Below are 12541 nucleotides of genomic sequence, written 5' to 3'. Positions count from 1 at the left end.
ACTATGAAAAGATATTATTGACCCCCCCAGTGCTATTACTATTAATAGCCAAATACTGTTTTAGTTGCATCTGTTAATTGCATACATCAGTGGTTCTTTTTCTGGGTGACTTTGCCCCCTAGGGGATAACTTGGCAATGTCTGAAAACGGTTTTGGTTGTCACAACTTGAGTGCGGGGTGCTGCTGGCATGGAGTGGGTCAAGACCAGAGATGCCGCTCAGCACCCTGCAGTGCACAGGACGGCCCCCCAAAAAGAATGATACCCGTCCTCCAATGTCAGCAGAAGGAGGTGGAAAAACCGTCTAGGCTGACGGTAGTAAACAGGTGACCCGCAGGGTTTTGTAAAACCGGGTACGTGCTGCCTACTGCTTTTCTCCTTAATCTCACAGCCCATTGACAACCTGATCGTTTGATTTATTCATCATCACAGAATTAAATAAATACAAGGAACAAGGCCGGGTGAGGTGGCTCACGCCTATAATCCCAACACTTTGGGAGGCCGAGGATCAATTGAGGTCAGGAGTTCGAGACCAGCCTGGCCAACATATATAGTGAAACCCCGTCTCTACTAAAAATACAATAGAAAATTAGCTGGGCATGGTGATGGGCGCCTGTAATCCCAGCTACTCGGGAAGCTAAGGCAGGAGAAATGCTTGAACGCAGGAAGTAGAGGTTGTAGTGAGCCGAGACCGCGCCACTGCACTCCAGCCTGGGCAACAGAGCAAGACTCCCTCTTAAGAAAAAAAGGGCCGGGCATAGTGGCTCACGCCTGGAATCCCAGCAGTTTGGGAGGCCAAGGCGAGCAGATCACGAGGTCAGGAGATCGAGACCATCCTGGCTAACATGGTGAAACCCCGTCTCTACTAAGTACAAAAAATTAGCTGGGCGTGGTGGCGGGCGCCTGTAGTCCCAGCTACTCGGGAGACTGAGGCAGTAGAATTGCTTGAACCCAGGAGGCAGAGCTTTCAGTGAGCCGAGATCGTGCCACTGCACTCCAGCCTGGGTGACACAGCAAGACTCCATCTCAAAAAAAAAATACAAGGAACAAGATCACAAACAAATAGTACAAAACAAAACACTTTTTTTTCTTTTATTTTGAGACGAGGTCTCACTCTGTTGCCCAAGCTGGAGTGCAATGATGCAATCATAGCTCACTGCAGCCTTGAACTCCTGGGCTCCAGCTATCCTCCCTCCTCAGCCTCCCAAGTAGCTGGGACTAAAACCCCATTTAAAATAAAACTGGCCGGATGCAGTGGCTCATGCCTGTAATCCCAGCACTTTGGAAGTCCAGATGAGAGAATCGCTTGAGCCCAGGAGTTCAAGACCAGCCTGGGCAGCATGACGAAACCCCATCTCTACAAAAAAAAAAAATAATAAGACAAAAATCAGCCAGGTTGCCGGGCGCGGTGGCTCACGCTTGTAATCCCAGCACTTTGGGAGGCCGAGGCGGGCGGATCATGAGGTCAGGAGATCGAGACCATGGTGAAACCCCGTCTCTACTAAAAAATAGAAAAAATTAGCCGGGCGTGGTGGCGGGCGCCTGTAGTCCCAGCTACTCGGAGAGGCTGAGGCAGGAGAATGGCGTGAACCCGGGAGGGGGAGCTTGCAGTGAGCCGAGATTGCGCCACTGCACTCCAGCCCGGGCGACAGAGCGAGACTCCGTCTCAAAAAAAAAAAAAAAAAAAAAAAAAAAAAAAAAAATCAGCCAGGTTTGGCCGGGCGCGGTGGCTCACGCTTGTAATCCCAGCACTTCGAGAGGCCAAGGCGGGCGGATCACGAGGTCAGGAGATCGAGACCACGGTGAAACCCTGTCTCTACTAAAAATACAAAAAATTAGCCGGGCGTGGTGGTGGGCGCCTGTAGTCCCAGTTACTTGGAGAGGCTGAGGCAGGAGAATGGCGTGAACCATTGTGCCACTGCACTCCAGCCTGGGCGCCAGAGCGAGACTCCGTCTCAAGAAAAAAAAATAATAATAATAATATATTTTTTAAAATACAGGCAGGGCATGGTGGCTCACACCTGTAATCTCAGCACTTTGGGAGGCCAAGGTGGGCGGGTCACCTGAGGTCAGGAGTTCGAGACCAGCCTGGCAACATGGCGAGACCCTGTCTGTACTAAAAACACAAAAATTAGGCAGGCATGGTGGCGGGCGCCTGTAATCCCAGCTACTCAGGAGGCTGGGGCAGGAGAATCGCTTGATCATGAGAGGTGGAGGTTGCAGTGAGCCGAGGTTGCGCCACTGCACTCCAGCCTGGGCTACGGTGCGAGACCCCACCTCAAAAAAAAGAAAGAAAAGAAAAGAAAGAGAAAGAAAGGAAGAAAGAACTAGAAGAGCCTACTTCTCTGCTTCTCCCTCTTCCCCATTCATTTCCGTCCTTCCACCCCAGGGCAAAGGCAACAAGAAAAAGGCTGTGCACATACTGATCTGAATTTACTCCCAGTGTGGCTATAAACAGATCCAACACACGGTATGTAGTTTTGGTCCCCTTTTTTTCGTGTAGTAAAATATATGTGACATAAAATTTTCCATTTTAATTATTTTTGTTTTTATTTTATTTTATTTATTTTATTTTTTTTGAGATGGAGTTTCTCTCTTGTTGCCCAGGCTGGAGTGCAATGGTGCGATCTCGGCTCACCACAACCTCCGCCTCCCAGGTTCCAGCAATTCTGCCTCAGCCTCCCGAGTAGCTGGGACTACAGGCATGCACCACCACGCCCGGCTAATTTTGTATTTTTAGTAGAGACAGGGTTTCTCCATGTTGAGGCTGGTCTTGAACTCCTGACCTCAGGTCCTCAGGTGATCCGCCCGCCTCGGCCTCCCAAAGTGCTGGGATTACAGGCGTGAGCCACCACACTGCGCCTGGTCAATTTTTTTTTTTTTTTTTTTTTTTTTTTTGAGACGAAGTCTTGCTCTGTCACCCAGGCTGGAGTGCAGTGGTGTGATCTCAGCTCACTGCAGGCTCTGCCTCCTGGGTTCACGCCATTCTCCTATCTCAGCCTCCTGAGTGGCTGGGACTACAGGCGCCCGCCACCATGCCCAGCTTATTTTTTGTATTTTTAGTAGAGCCATGTTGGCCAGGATGGTCTCAATCTCCTGATTTCGTGATCTGCCCGCCTCAGCCTCCCAAAGTGCTGGGATTACAGGCGTGAGCCACCACGCCCGGCCCTAATTTTTGTATTTTTAATAGAGACGTGGTTTCACCATGTTAGCCAGGCTGGTCTGGAACTCCTGGCCTCAGGTGATCCGCCAGCCTCGGCCTCCCAAAGTGCTCGATTACAGGCGTGAGCCACTGCGCCCGGCCCCATTTTAATTATTTTTAGGTGCACAGCTCAGCGGCATTAAGCACATTCCCACTGTTGTGCAACCATCACCACCGTCCTCTCCAGAACCTTCTCATCTTCCCAAACTGAAACTCTGCCCCATGAAATACTCACTCCTTGTCCCCTCCCCAGCCCCTGGCACCCCCCACCATCCTACGTTCTGTCTCTGTGGATCTGAGGACTCCAGGGACCTCCTAGGAGTGGAATCACATAGGATTTGTCCTGTTGTGACTGGCCTATTTCACTGAGTGTGACGTTCACTGCAACCTCCACCTCCCGGGTTCAAGAGATTCTCCTGCCTCAGCCTCCTGAGTAGCTGGGATTACAGGCGCCCACCACCACGCCCAGCTATTTTTGTATTTTTGTAGACATGGGGTTTCACCATGCTGCCAGGCTGGTCTCAGGGGATCTGCCCACCTTGGCCTCCCAAAGTACTGGGATTACACGAGTGAGCCACCGAGCCCGGCCCTGGCTAATTTTTAAAACATTTTTTTTGGCCGGGCGTGGTGGCTTACGCCTGTAATCCTAGCAGTTTGGGAGGCCGAGGCGGGTGGATCACATGAGGTCAGGAGTTCGAGACCAGCCTGACCAACATGGAGAAACCCCGTCTCTACTAAAAATACAAAATTAGCCGGGCGTGGAGGCACATGCCTGTAATCCTAGTTACTCGGGAGGCTGAGGCAGGAGAATCGCTTGAACCCAGGAGGCGGAGGTTGCAGTGAGCCGAGATCGCGCCGTTGCACTCCAGCCTGGGTGACAAGAGCGAAAACTCCGTCTCAAAAAAATAAATAAATAAAAATAAAACTTTTTTTTTGTACAGACAAGGTCTCTGCGTGTGGTCTAAGCTGGTCTTAACTCTTGCACTGAAGCAATCCTCCTACCTTGGGGTCCCAAAGTGGTGGGATCACAGGCCTGAGCCCCTGCACCTCCCCCAGGCATTGGGATCACAGGTGGGAGCTGCTGCAACCAGCCTATCAAGCATGTTCTGTGTGCCAGGATCACTGACAGCCCTGTGAGAGGGACGCTAGGACCAGGAAGAAATATCTTCCGTTAGTCAACTACCAAAGAGAGATAAAACAGCTTCTGGCCGGGTGCGGTGGCTCACGCCTGTAATCCAAGCACTTTGGGATGCCGAGGCAGGTGGATCACGAGGTCAGGAGATCGAGACCATCCTGGCTAACATGGTGAAACTGCGTTTCTACTAAAAATAAAAAAAACAAAATTAGCCGGGCGTGGTGGCGGGCGCCTGTCATCACAGCTACCCAGGAGGCTGAGGCAGGAGAATCGCTTGAACCCGGGAGGCAGAGGTTGCACTGAGCCAAAATCATGCCACTGCACTCCAACCTGAGCAACAGAGTGAGACTGTCTCAGAAAAACAAAAACAAACAAACAAACAGCTTCTGACCAGGACATGCCTGTCCTGGGGCAGAATGGGGGTATCTCCTAGAGGACACGAGGGCTCAGCTTGAGACAGAACGAGAAAGCGGCCTGACCAGGAGAGAGACTGTCTAGACAGGGGGAAGAGCGTGTGCCAAGGCCTGGGGCTAAGGAGCTGTGCAAGAGGTGGCAGGGACGTGTGGAGGTGTTGAGCACGCAGTGACGGGGCAGGCAGCTACACAGACGAGGTGACGCAGGGAAGGCCGCGTGTGGGAGCTGTTTCAGAGGCTGCCTGCATTCACACCCTGCCTCTGCTGCAACCTGTGAACCTCAACCTCTCCGGGCCTCAGTTTCCGTCATGTGTTAAATGGGGGTAATAACTGCACCTGTTAACCCACGCAGAGCGCATGGCAGGCAGGCAGGCAGCGCTCAGGGCTCATGACTGTGGCCCCACGTTCAGAGGGGGAAGGAAATCGAGTATCAGAGCCAGGACGCCACCGCAGCGGGCTTGGGGGCCCCCAGGAAACAGGCGGGGGATGTGCTTGACCCTAAGGGGCTACCCTGGGCTGGGGGAGGCCTAATTCCACCCCCGCACACCCCAGCTGCAGGGCCGCCCGAGGCAAGGGCACTGCTGGGATTGAGTCCTGGTATCCAGAACTAGAGGCGCCTTTGGGCAGAGCCCCCCATCAGGGACCCAGGGTCTCAGATGACCCCCAGCCTATGGGGGTGTGACATGGGCTCATGAAAGGGGGGCATCGGAGCTCTCATCCTGGGTCTCCACCCTCGTGGCCACCGGACCACCGGCTTTGCTTCTCAAAGCCTCAGTTTCCACATCTGTAAACTGACAGTTGGCTGCTCTGTCTATGGAGTAGCCATTCTTTTTTATTCCTTAATAAACTTGCTTTCAAAAAAGGAAGGAAGGAAGGAAGGAAGGAAGGAAGGAAGGAAGGAAGGAAAGGAAGGAAGGAAGGAAGGAAAGAAGGAAAGAAGGAAGGAAGGAAGGAAGCAAGGAAAGAAAGAAAGAAAAACGACAGTCATCACAGAACCTGGCGGGGCGGTGGCTCACGCCTGTAATCCCAACACTTTGGGAGGCTGAAGCGGGAGGATCGCTTGCGCCCAGGAGTTTGAGACCAGCCTGGGCAACATAGCAAGACCTTGTCTCTATTAAAAAAGGATAGAACTCACTGTAGCATCTTCTGAAGATTAAATGATTTTAAACATTTAAAACACTTCCAACAGCGCCTGGAAGATCCTCAGATTCTGACACCCCAGTGAGGAGGGGGCCTTTCTGCGGTGCTGACAGACGAAAAAACTATGGCACGTAAGCGGCAAGGCGGGGATTCCGGTCCCGGCCTGCAGGTCTGCGTCCCCGGGCGCGGGGCTGCGGTGCCCGCTCTGCAGAGGAGGCACCGAGGCTCCTTGGGGAGGGGGCGGCCGGGGCCCCTACCCCACTCCCGCCACCTCTCGCGTGGCCGCCGCTAGAGGCCGCTCCCGGAGCCGCGCGCGTCCTCTCGCGGGTCCGCCCCCCGGGCCTGTTAGACCCGCCCCCGGCCCACAAGGCTCTGCAGGGAGCGGGCCCGGGCGCGGCGCGATCGAGGTCGGGTCGCCGTCCAGCCTGCAGCATGAGCGCCCCCAGCGCGACCCCCATCTTCGCGCCCGGCGAGAACTGCAGCCCCGCGTGGGGGGCGGCGCCCGCGGCCTACGACGCGGCGGACACGCACCTGCGCATCCTGGGCAAGCCGGTGATGGAGCGCTGGGAGACCCCCTATATGCACGCGCTGGCCGCCGCCGCCGCCTCCAAAGGTAGCCCCCGCCCGGCCTGCACCGCCCCAGGGGCGCAGGGGAAACTGAGGCCGGGGCTGCCCCGACCCGGGGGCTCTGCAGCCCACCCTCCCGCTGGGGCGCCTCTGTCTCCTCGCCTGGGAAGTGGGGCTGCAGGTGGGGGCACACGGAGGCGTTCACGGGGAGTGCCGCGGGCGTGGGGCCCGCACACATTAGGCGCCGCCTAAATACCAGAAACTTCCTCTCCAGGGGGAGTGAGGCCCCCCGCTCTCCGGATGGGGACCTCAAACGTGAGACCTGGGTGAAACTGGGTGGAACCGGGTCCCCAGCTCCCTGTCTGAGGTCGGGAGGAAGGGGTCGTGCCAGGGAGAGGCTGCCCTTCTGCCTGCCTGGGACAGCAGCCCCGACTCGCCGGCTAAGAATAGCAGCCGGAAAGCTGAGCTCAGGGAGACAGCTGTCCCCGGGGTGGCCCTGGCCTGCCTGGCGTCAGAGGCTTAGGGCTGCTGAGAAAGGACTCCCTGGCCCCACACAGGCCCCATCCAGGGGTCGGGCCTCAGTGTTCCCACCCTGAAAATGGGCACGTCCAGTGTCCAGTGCCAATCAGGATTGAGGGGGGGCCCATGTGTGGCCCACTGGGGACCAGTCCTTCCCCTCCCAGATAGTCTCAAGTCCAGGTCTTGCCTGGCCACTCTTGCAAATCCAACTTTCGGTTGGAGGGAGGGGGAGAGAAAAGTAACCAACCCGAGAGATAAGGGACCCGGGACAAACAGCGTGGGCTGGGCTCAAAGTCCAAGGCCCTAGCCTCCCCACAGGCCTGGCCCCAAAAGCGGCCGTCTTCGGCCTCCCTGGCTGGTCATCCTCTCTCTGGCCGCTGGCCAGGGCCCACGCTGTTCCCGCTCAGGACTATTGTGTTCCGCCCGCCTCTGTCCATGCTGGCCCAGGGTGCCCTCCCGTCCTGTGGCAAATGTGACTCACAGCCCAGTCCAGCCCTGCACCCCCTCCTCCAAGCAGACCCCCAGCTCAGCCCTGCGCTCCTTCCTCCAGGCAGCCTCCCCAGCCCAGCCCTGCCCTACCCTGGGCCCCCTCCTCCAGGAAGCTTCCCAGCCCAGCCCTGGGCCCCCTCCTCCAGGAAGCTTCCCAGCCCTGCTCTGCACCCCCTCTTCCAGACAGCCTCCCCAGCCCTGCCCTGCCCTGCCCTGCGTCCCCTCCTCCTGGCAGCCTCTCCAGCCCAGCCCTGCGCCCCCTCCTCCAGGCAGCCTCTCCAGCCCTGCCCTGCACGACCCCCTCCAGGCAGACCCCCAGCCCAGCCCTGTGCCTCCTCCTCCAGGCAGCCTCCTAAGCCCGGCCCACCTAGTGATGCCAGGCGCCCTGTGTCTGCCCAGGGGGCCGGGTCCTGGAGGTGGGCTTTGGCATGGCCATCGCAGCGTCAAAGGTGCAGGAGGCGCCCATTGATGAGCATTGGATCATCGAGTGCAATGACGGCGTCTTCCAGCGGCTCCAGGACTGGGCCCCGCGGCAGACACACAAGGTGCCCCTCTGCCTGCAGGCCCTCCAGGACCCCCACTCCTTGGGGTGAGGGCACTGCTTCCTGGGGGTTGGGGGCCCGGGGATGCCAGAGGTGGAGGAGGTGGTCTTCTCTCTCGGGAGTCCCCCTGGCCGCTCCCTTTCTGCAGGTGGGGAGATCTTGGGGACCTCTCTACCCTGTCCTCTCTTTTTCTTTTCCCCTCTTCAAGGTCGTCCCCTTGAAAGGCCTGTGGGAGGATGTGGCGCCCACCCTGCCTGACGGTCACTTTGATGGTGAGGGGTGAGGGGACGTATCACAGGGTGGGCCTCCGCAGCTCCAATGCAGCCCCTCCTTTGCTTGTGGGGGGCCCTCTGATGTGCACTGGGGGGACAGAGCCCAGGTGGTTGTGGGCCTGGCTGTGAGGGCTGGCAGGGCACCGGGGATGGGCATGCTCACGGAGGGGCCCTGGAGGCAATCTCGGGGTTGTCAAGCCTGTGTGGGAGCCCCACCTCTACCGTCTCACTGCACCTCCACCCGCTCCGGGATGAGCTGGGTGAGGCTGGGCGAGGCGCTGAGCCCGGCTCTGACCAAGTGGGCTTCTGTCCCCTGTGCAGGGATCCTGTACGACACGTACCCACTCTCGGAGGAGACCTGGCACACGCACCAGTTCAACTTCATCAAGGTGGATCTCTCTGACTCGCTGGGATGTGGGAGGCCCTCGGGGAAGCCCCTCTGCCCACACCCCCACCTCCGTCCTGACCACTGGCCACTCCCTTCCACAGAACCACGCCTTTCGCCTGCTGAAGCCGGGGGGCATCCTCACCTACTGCAACCTCACCTCCTGGGGGGAGCTGATGAAGTCCAAGTACTCAGACATCACCATCATGTTTGAGGTGCGCCCACCTGGAGTTCCCCATGGGTCTCCAGGAAGTGACCTTGGATGGGGGTGGGAAGGGGCTGCTGGAGCCACCTTGCTACCTGGGGAGGGTCCCTTCCTGACCCCCTGGATGGGTTGGACTGTGCTGGTTCATTTAGAAATCAAAGTCCTTTGCCTGGCGGGGTGGCTGCCAGGAGCAGTGGCTCAGGTCTGTAATCCCAGCACTGTGGGAGGCCGAGGTGGGCAGATCGCTTGAGCCTAGGAGTTCAAGACCAGCCTGGGCAACAGAGAAAGACTGCATCTTAACTAAAAAAAAATACAAAAAACTAGCTGGGCATGGTGGCGTGTGCCTGTACTCCCAGCTACTTGGGAGGCTGAGGTAGGGGGATTGCTTGAGCCCAGGGGGCAGAGGTTGCAGTAAGCCAAGATCGAACCACTGCACTCCAGCCTGGGCAACAGAGCCAGACCCTGTCTCAAGAAAAAAAAAAAAAAGGCCGGGCGCGGTGGCTCACGCTTGTAATCCCAGCACTTTGGGAGGCCGAGGCGGGTGGATCACAAGGTCAGGAGATCGAGACCACGGTGAAACCCTGTCTCTACTAAAAAATACAAAAAAAAATTAGCCAGGCGTGGTGGCGGGCGCCTGTAGTCCCAGCTACTCGGAGAGGCTGAGGCAGGAGAATGGCGTGAACCCGGCAGGCGGAGCTTGCAGTGAGCCGAGATTGCGCCACTGCACTCCACCCCGGGCGACAGAGCGAGACTCCGTCTCAAAAAAAAAAAAAAAGAAAATTAAAAAAAAAAAAATGAGTCCGGGCGCAGTGGCTCACGCCTGTAATCCCAGCACTTTGGGAGGCCGAGGCGGGTGGATCATGAGGTCAGGAGATTGAGACCATCTTGGCTAACACGGTGAAACCCCGTCTCTACTAAAAATACAAAAAATAAGCTGGGCGTGGTGGCGGGCGCCTGTAGTCCCAGCTACTCAGGAGGCTGAGGCAGGAGAATGGCGTGAACTCAGAAGGGGGAGCTTGCAGTGAGCCGAGATCGCGCCACTGCACTCCAGCCTGGGCGATAGAGCGAGACTCTGTCTCAAAAAAAAAAAAAAAATGGAAATCAGGCTGGGCGTGGTGGCTCACACCTGTGATCCCGGCACTTTGGAAGGCCAAGGCGGGTGGATCACTTGAGCCCAGGAGTTTGAGCCTAGCCTGGCCAATGTGGCGGAATCCTATCTCTACTAAAAATATAAAAGTTAGCCAGGCGTGGTGGCGGGCGCCTGTAATTCCAGCTACTCGGGAGGCTGAGGCATGAGAATCACTTGAACCTGGGAGGCAGAGGCTGCTGTGAGCCGAGATCGCACCACTGTACTCCAGCCTGGGCAACAGACCGAGACTCCATCTCAAAAAAACAAAAACAAAAAAAATGGAAATCAAAGTCCCTCACCAGCTCAACAACCTCCCATGGCTCCCCAGTGCCCTGTGGTTCCGCCCAAGCCCCGCGTGTTCCCCTCCCTCCGGCCGCCTCCACCTGGCTGTCTTCGCTGGTTCAGCAGTGCTTGTCTCACTGTTCCCTCCGCCTGGTGGAGGCGGCCTGTCTGAGAAGGGCTCTGTGTGGTTGCCCTGGGCCACTGTTGTGAGAGCCGGCTGGATGCCTGTGGCCCTTGGGGCAGCTTTTCTTCCAAAATGGGAACTAGTGGCCTGTGTTCTTTTTCTGTTGTGATTCTTTGGCTTCACCCACCACACTGGCAAGGTCTGGAGAACTGTGGAGTAGGTGCCCTGGGGGTGGCTCGAGTGTGGGGCTGGGGTTCCAGGACAGCCGGGAAGCTGCTGCCCGCATTGGGAAGCTGGAGATTCCCGCTCTTTCCTGGGCTTCCAGGGCTGCCCTGCCACGTGCCCACAGGAGCTGCAGCTGCCCATCCGGGCCTTGCCATCTGTAAACGCTCTTCAATGAGGGGTGGGCGCCAGGGTGCACGTGACCCCCATGGCCCTCAGAGGTGACCTGGCGCCATCCCCGACCAGGAGACACAGGTGCCCGCGCTGCTGGAGGCCGGCTTCCGGAGGGAGAACATCCGTACCGAGGTGATGGCGCTGGTCCCACCGGCCGACTGCCGCTACTACGCCTTCCCACAGATGATCACGCCCCTGGTCACCAAGGGCTGAGCCCCCACCCCGGCCTGGCCACGCCACACCCATGCCTTCCTCTGTGCCTTCCTGGCCGGGAGCCCAGGCTGTCGCACCAGCCCCGTGCTGATCCCAGCTGTGTGTCACCAGCAGGTTTCCCAGCTTCTCTGTGAGGGTCACTGCTGCCCGCGGCAGGGTCCCTGAGGTGAAGTAAACGCCGGCGCTGGGCTTGGCCAGTCGGCAGTGAGTGTGCGACTGTTACTTCCAGCGGCTGCTCCCTCACCTCCTGCCCATCCCACGGACACAGGAAAAGTGGGTGACTCCCCTCCAGGTTTCTGAGCGGCCCCAGGATCCCCCCACTGTCTTGCCCATGGCAGACATCTCCAGCTGATGCCCGATGTCCCTTCCTCAGACGAAAGCCACCTGACCCTTTGCAGCGGGGTCAGGGAAGGGTGTAACTAGGTCAGGGTCTCAGAGAGTGGCAGCACCACGGCCGGGGTGTGGGTGAGACAAGGATCTTTGCCTACCCCAGGCAGGAACCCACTTCTCTGCCCGCCCCAGCACACCCTGAGCTCCCCTCCTCCCGCCCCAGGAGGGACGTGGCTGCTGACAGCCCCATGCCCCGAGCCTCCCATTTCCAGATGTGGTTTCCTCTCGGGAGGCATCGTGTCCTCCGCTGGGCCCATTGCGGGGGCAGCCCCACCTGCCGGGCCCCAGGAACATCCCGGGTCCTGCCTGTCCGTGCCCTTGTGCCCAGCTGGTCACCCCATGCCTCCCGCTTTGCCCCCTGCATCCACATGGGGGCAGCCCGCCCATCTTCCTGGGGCCGTCCTGCCCGCCCCCTCCACTGACCTCCTTGCCCTGAGAGAAGGCCGGCTCCTGTGCTCTGCGCTCTGGCCCAAGGCTTCTGTTCCGCTGGCTGACGCCCTGTCCCCACCCCAGCATGTCCTGCCTCTAGGCTGCTTGACCCGGCTGGGCTGGGCACCTGTTCCCCACCCCCGCCCCAGTCTCCCAGGCCCCATCCCAGCCTGGCCCATGATAACTGCTGGTCCCCAGAACTGTCCCTGGTGTGCAGCAGGCATGCAAGGTGGGCCGGCAGAGCGAGGTCCCCAGGACCGGTGGCGTGTGGCGCTGAACACAGGAAGATGGGACATTTGCTAAATCAGTGCACGTCCCTGATGAGGACTGGACTTCGACGGATGAAGGGGCTGGTGGGGTGGAGCCAGGGTCCCCCGAAAGCCCTGGGTGGAGAGGGTCCCCAAAGTGGGGTCAGATAGCCTGTGAGGCTCACAGCCCTGCCCTGCAGCCCTTTGGTTTGGACCAGGTACCACCTCCCCATCTCCCTGGCCCCAGCCCTCAGCTAACCAGCCCATCCCACCGCCTGGAAATGGGCCAGAGGGCAGTGGCGACCTGCCCAAGTCCACACACAGGCCACAGGCCACACTCTGAACCCCAGGGCAGGCTCAGACGGGCTTTGCTCAGCCTGCCTTAGGGCACAGAGGGAGACTGAGTCAGGGCCCTCCCAGGAGGGATGGGTGTGCCGCCTTCCACACTCGGGACTTTGGGCCA

General features: G+C 58.5%; 1 protein-coding gene across 3 annotated transcripts; it reads left to right on the top strand.

The window, feature by feature from the left end:
- Positions 1-6228: 6228 nt before the first annotated feature.
- Positions 6229-11215, top strand: GAMT (guanidinoacetate N-methyltransferase). 3 transcript variants are annotated; one of them, XM_063620606.1, is made up of 6 exons: positions 6231-6501; positions 7863-8008; positions 8214-8277; positions 8599-8666; positions 8767-8877; positions 10728-11215. In XM_063620606.1, exons 1-6 carry the CDS (start codon positions 6321-6323, stop codon positions 10800-10802), a joined length of 645 nt encoding a protein of 214 aa, XP_063476676.1. In that variant the 5' UTR covers positions 6231-6320; the 3' UTR covers positions 10803-11215. The 3 variants fall into 3 exon arrangements, with proteins under 3 accessions (XP_055104265.1, XP_063476676.1, XP_055104266.1); XM_055248291.2 differs by having other exon boundaries at positions 6237-6501; positions 10871-11215; XM_055248290.2 differs by lacking the exon at positions 10728-11215 and having other exon boundaries at positions 6229-6501; positions 8767-10557.
- Positions 11216-12541: the final 1326 nt, after the last annotated feature.

This window comes from Symphalangus syndactylus, chromosome 17 (assembly GCF_028878055.3).
Source record: "Symphalangus syndactylus isolate Jambi chromosome 17, NHGRI_mSymSyn1-v2.1_pri, whole genome shotgun sequence".
NCBI lineage: Eukaryota > Metazoa > Chordata > Mammalia > Primates > Hylobatidae > Symphalangus > Symphalangus syndactylus.
The sequence above is the reverse complement of the archived record's forward strand: the minus strand, read 5'-3'. Positions and strand labels throughout refer to the sequence as shown.

Bases quoted from the DNA above. Each gene is read 5' to 3' on its own strand.
- GAMT (XM_055248290.2), top strand. From the start codon at position 6,321: ATGAGCGCCCCCAGCGCGACCCCCATCTTCGCGCCCGGCGAGAACTGC. The intron at 6,502-7,862 runs GTAGCCCCCGCC...GTGTCTGCCCAG, and splicing joins CGCCGCCGCCGCCTCCAAAG to GGGGCCGGGTCCTGGAGGTG. The intron at 8,009-8,213 runs GTGCCCCTCTGC...CCCCTCTTCAAG, and splicing joins CCCCGCGGCAGACACACAAG to GTCGTCCCCTTGAAAGGCCT.